At 43.0% G+C, this 5,524-nt stretch overlaps 1 protein-coding gene across 2 annotated transcripts in view; it reads left to right on the top strand.

The window, feature by feature from the left end:
- Nucleotides 1–5,297, top strand: part of LOC308325824 (glypican-5-like) — a 163,544-nt gene extending 158,247 nt beyond the window's left edge. For both annotated transcript variants that reach the window (XM_080778527.1, XM_080778528.1), the window contains one exon: nt 1,016–5,297. In XM_080778527.1, the coding sequence (XP_080634653.1) occupies nt 1,016–1,221 (206 nt within the window). In that variant the 3' untranslated portion in view covers nt 1,222–5,297. The remainder of the gene's footprint in view (nt 1–1,015) is intronic.
- The last annotated feature ends 227 nt before the right edge of the window (nt 5,298–5,524 follow it).

A 5,524-nucleotide genomic window follows, 5' to 3' on the forward strand; every position in this document is an offset into this window, starting at 1 on the left:
TAAAACAGAGTCTGATAAGACAAGTCCTTTCACTCTAGAGCTATCACCCTGTTCACTGATTGGTCTAGATGTTGAGTGGGCGGTTTTGCAGGCACAGGGTTTTTGCATCTGAACCAGAGGGAGGTGGGGTCAATGCTTAAGGACATCACCGCGAGTATGATGACCTCGACTTGTTATGAAGGTGACGGTGATAGGTGATACAGTGATCACATAAAACTGGAGTATGTATGAGCCTTCAGTGTCTCTGAGGGGGGTCACTGAGTCACTGAGGGCCACGGGCTGAAACGATGTAGATGCAGTGTCCAATCCTGACATGTTTTCTGCCAAACGTTAACGCCAAATGTTAGCGAGGGATATACTTTAGTAGGACTCGTACAATATTGTTATTCCAAGTTGTGTTTGTTTTCGTTTTTAATTACCTTTAAACAAAGAGTGGAAGAAGGGACTGGACTGGGTTTACGCTGATGTAGCCTGAGGGAGATTTAACTGAAATTCATTTTCACAGTATGACTGCATATATTCCATTCCTTCACCTTTCATACAGTTGATAGCTGCTACTGTACGGTATTCTTCCTGTTTGTTTGTTTTGTTTTGATATTAGATTTTTCTTTCTCTCTGTTCTCATTATGCATTTGCAATTCATGGTGTGGAAAGTACATACCGGTAGTCACCCACTCTCTCTCAATTTTCATTTCAATTCAAAGGGGCATTATTGGCATGAGAAAACATATGCTTACATTGCCAAAAACATTAGTTTACATTGCCAAAACATGTGTTTACATTGCCAAAAACATTAGTTTACATTGCCAAAACATGTGTTTACATTGCCAAAACATACGTTTACAATGCCAAAGCCAAAAGTGGAACAAACCAATCAAAATAATGTATGTACAATTAAACGGGAATACGTGTAAACAGAGCTTTTACATTGAAATTTGAAGACTACCTTATGAAACTATAACAATTATAACAATATCTCTCTCTCTCTCCATCCATGTCCACCTCTTCCTCCCAGTCGACACAGAGGTGTCGGTCAGCGACAGGACGGACCTGGGGAGACAGCCTGGAGGAGGAGGAGGCGACGGCGCACACGACAGCCCCCAGAGGCCGCCCGTGGTGCGGGTGAGAGGACCCGCCGCGGGGTCGCCCCCTTCCCGCCTGCCCTGGAGCCTGGCGCCGCTCGCTCTGCTCGCACTGGGCCTGCCGTGGACCCTGCTCTGATCCTAGAGGACCTCCTACTCCACCACCCCGCCCGCCCGCCCGCCAACACACACACAAGGACACACACGCACGCTTAAGCCTCGATATATATATACTTAGTTGCGCGCCGGTGTCGCGTGCCGTAAATAGCAGATGCACAAGCTCACGACGCGTCACGAACGTGGCGCGTCGTGAGCTTGTAGATCTGCTATTAAGCGAGCCAACGCCGCCGGCGCACGACGAAATGCATCCGAGGCTTTTTCCCCATGAACACTTTTTGTATCCTGACTCCTGTCCTCGGGAACGGTCGACGGATTGGAACGGAGGATTAACGGAAAGACACGGATGATGACGACGAGGACAAAAACACAGGGGGGGGGGGGCTGACTGTATGATGAACGGGGCTCATGCAGGGACGTATTACTCTGCATCGTGCGTGCGTGCATGTGTGTCCACGCACACATCTGCACATAATTGCTTCCACGCTCGCTCATTTACACGGATTGTTACTTATAGCCTTGCTATATTTCTGCCCTGTGTGTGTACACTGCAGGCTGGGTGTGTGTATAGGGGACGCTGCCGCAGCCATACCGGCATTCGCTTCTCTCTCTCTTTCTTACACACACACACACACACACACACACACACACACACACACACACACACACACACACACACACACACGTACACACACACACACGTACACAAGCACACACACAAAATGCACATATTACAAACGAATGCATGCCTTAATGGATGTGCACACACACATCCTTAAACACATTTACACCAGTTCAACTCCAGCTTTTTTTCTTTTCTTTTTTGTTCTTATTTTGCTCTGCTGTTGAATTTATCTCACCTGGCTAAAACCTAGCACTGGTCAATGCACTCGCCTTCCAGGCCGCAAGTTGAACTACGTTACGCTCATTTGAAAACCCACAATTTTTTTCCTGCAAAGTTTAAGGAAAGCATGACAGATAGACAGATACTAGATCTATCCCAGCCGACCCACAGAACTGACATATCCCACTTAGTTTCTGTCGGGTGGAAACCAAATCTGTTATTTTCAGGATTAAAATTCAAAGGTAGTAAGATGCTTTTGTGTGACACTTTATGTCGTCAAGTAGGGCATTAATTCACAAAACAAAAAAACACACACACAAGTTTAAGTATGGAGAAAGGAGGTTTCCGCCCGACAGCGACAAAATCCGATATGTTTCTATGATTGTGTACCTCGACCAGAGGTTCAGAATGTTAATTACTTCAGGTGTGTAGAGAGTGCACACACGAGTGCACCGGAGCTGATTGACTTCATATGCCTATAATTAATTATGCGACTGTGTGTAGACGGAGTGGATCGGATGTAGTGTGCTTCCTCGGCATGAGTTTGGGAAACTTTGACACGAGTAAACAAGCCTTCGGTCCGTCAGAGCTCTACATGGTTTGTGCACAGTTAAAATGTTCAGTGTTCATTTATCTCTTAGGCCAGATTTACACTGGCAGCCAAATCCAGCCTGAAACGCATTTGTGTATCATCCAGATTGGAATCTGATTTGCTAAAATAAGTAAACACAAAGAAATTACGACTTGAGCCACATTCAGAGGTTGTTTCAAATGTGATTCAAATGTGATGTCAGGTGATTTGTCTCAGTCTGAACGCAGTAACCTGGTCTACGTAACTCGGATTCCATGTGACTTGTCTGTGTTAGACTTATTTAAACCAATTGGATTCCAATCTGGATGTGACACAGATCTGATTCAGGCTGGATTTGGCTGCCAGTCTGAACACACAGATCTGTGACAGATCCGATCTGGTCACTTGCAAATGCAGTGTGAACGGTCAGGCCAAAAGATTTAAGAAATAAATCTGATTTGGCTGGACTACAGTGTAAATACTGCACATTTTACTGTGTGGTTTTTCCTGGGTCTCGCCATAAGATTTCAACGAACTTGTGCTTGTCTGCTCCATACATACAGAACACATATGTGTTCTGTATTATGGAAAAACAACAACAACAAAAAAAAGCTAAAACAAACAAAACGCAAAAGATATGAAGAAAACGTAAAAAAAATACTAATAGAGATCTATTTTGTATAATGAATATATACCGAGAATGTACGTCCTTTTACTATGGCAGCCTACCGCATTATATGGAGACAGGATTTAATTCATTTTACATTTTAAATACGTTCACCAGAAATCTTTGGTCAGAGCCTGTACTTTGTTGACTTTATTCATGTTATTGTTTGTCCTCTTTTCTTTCTTTTCTTTTGCCCCCTGTGTGTGTTGGCTCTTCGAATTAATTAATTGCACATTAATGCATGTATTACCTACGTTGGTATCAACATTTCTCTTATATCAGAATGGGCTTTCAAGCGGCCCGGCAATTCACTAGTACCCCAATGAAGGTTGAGCGACATTTTCCCATGACTGATTCAAGTACTGATTCAAGGTATGCCTTTTATCGCAATCTCACACACGCGCGCACACACACACACACAAACAAACACACATGCACGCGCACTTACACACACACACACACACACACACACACACACACACACACTCTCTGTCTCTCTGTTTATTTGAACCAGTACTTCAGTGTTTCATTGTGTTTTTCTTGTGTACAACAACAGGTACTATGGGGTTGCGCGTGAGTTTAAGTTCAAGAATGTGTGGGAGAATGATGAATGCACTGTACACTGTCAACACCATGCATACAGTGTTGAAGCTGAACCTGAAACAGACAGCTACATGAAGCTGAATACACCTACAGTACAGTAACCGGACGATAACACATCTGCAGTAGGAGCACCTCTGAGGAGAACTTTTACGTTTTTCTCCCTGTACTGACATGGGCTTCGCCTTCATGGCTCTCAGCAGCAAGGACCAGACATCTCCCAAACGAGGTTTTCTTCCATTTGGTTCGTGACCAACAGACCACATAACACAGTAAAATCATCAGTGTTCATTTACTAAAATGGTCCCTTATGGATCCATTAGACTACATTTGTGCACTCTCAAGAGCAGTGGTGTAAATTAACTAAGTACATTTTGAGGTATTTAAATTGTACTTCACTTGATTCTTTTCAATTTCCAATACTTTTACTTCTACTCCACTACATCTCAGAGGCAAAGAACATGCATTACCCATTTCAGTCCTATTATACATTTCGGTCCATTTGAAAATAGCTGATCTACAAGCTCACAATGTGTCGCAATGTGACCCATTGTGAGCTTGTAGATCTGCTATTTTCAAAAGATGTTTATACATTTGAAAACTTGAAATGGGACATTCTGTATAATGAGTACTTTAAGTACATTTTGATGCCAATACTTTTGTACTTTAACTCAAGTACATTTTTTATTCCGGACTTTTACTAGTAACGGTAGTTCTCAAATGTCAAAAAGTCAAAATGTAACGCTGTCATCAAGCCTAGAAGAATGTGGAAAACTGGCAACATTCACTATTATTTAGTTACGGTTAGATGGTGTTCTTTTGGTTAAGATTGGGTTATAATTAGGGTAGGTTTAACGACATGAACCCCAGCGAGCCTATTTTCTGGGAATGTCATGACAGGCAAATATTCTGGAAAAATATGCGTCACATTCTGATGTTTGCCATTAGACGTCACCCGCTGAGGTCACCGTTACATGATTGTGACCTGATTTGTTTCATGGTTTGGACAAATTTCACATGACAGCTTTAGCATGAGTACAGGTTGAGCTGTGTGCTCTATCTCATGAGGAGCGGAGATATAAAGTACAGTTGTGCGACAGTTTGTACACCTGATTTGTTGTGGTGCGTGCGTGTGTGTGTTTGTGCGTGTGTGTCTGCGTGTTTGCGCGTGTGTTTGCGTTTTTCACGGTATACATTTATGTATCTACATCCATTTCGTACCACTTTGTGTCATTTTCAACTCCATGTATGTATTGTGATGCGACATATGTCCACTGCCCTGGTACGTGTTTTCATGTGACATGTGTCATGTCACGTGACGCGTCCTGATGGGTCTACTGTGCACACCACGGTTCACTTCTAGCCCTATACAGCAGCATGTGTATAAATGTATATATTTAAAGTCACTCACCAATGGTTCTGTGTGTTTAATTGCCTCTCTTCGTTACGAGTGTGGAATGGTGTACAGGTGAGCACTAATGAATGAATTAATTAATTAAATGTGCTCTCCTTCACTCTTTCAGTCTGGCTAATCGCTCCTTTGAAGTAGGGTAAATAGGGGTGCGTACTTAGTTTAGACTAGTCATTGGTTAGACATGCGTTAAGGTTATGTTTAGGTGTGCTGCCCCATGGGAGGTTAGGTT

Source organism: Protomyctophum bolini (genome assembly GCF_963924005.1).
Source record: "Protomyctophum bolini genome assembly, chromosome: 12".
NCBI lineage: Eukaryota > Metazoa > Chordata > Actinopteri > Myctophiformes > Myctophidae > Protomyctophum > Protomyctophum bolini.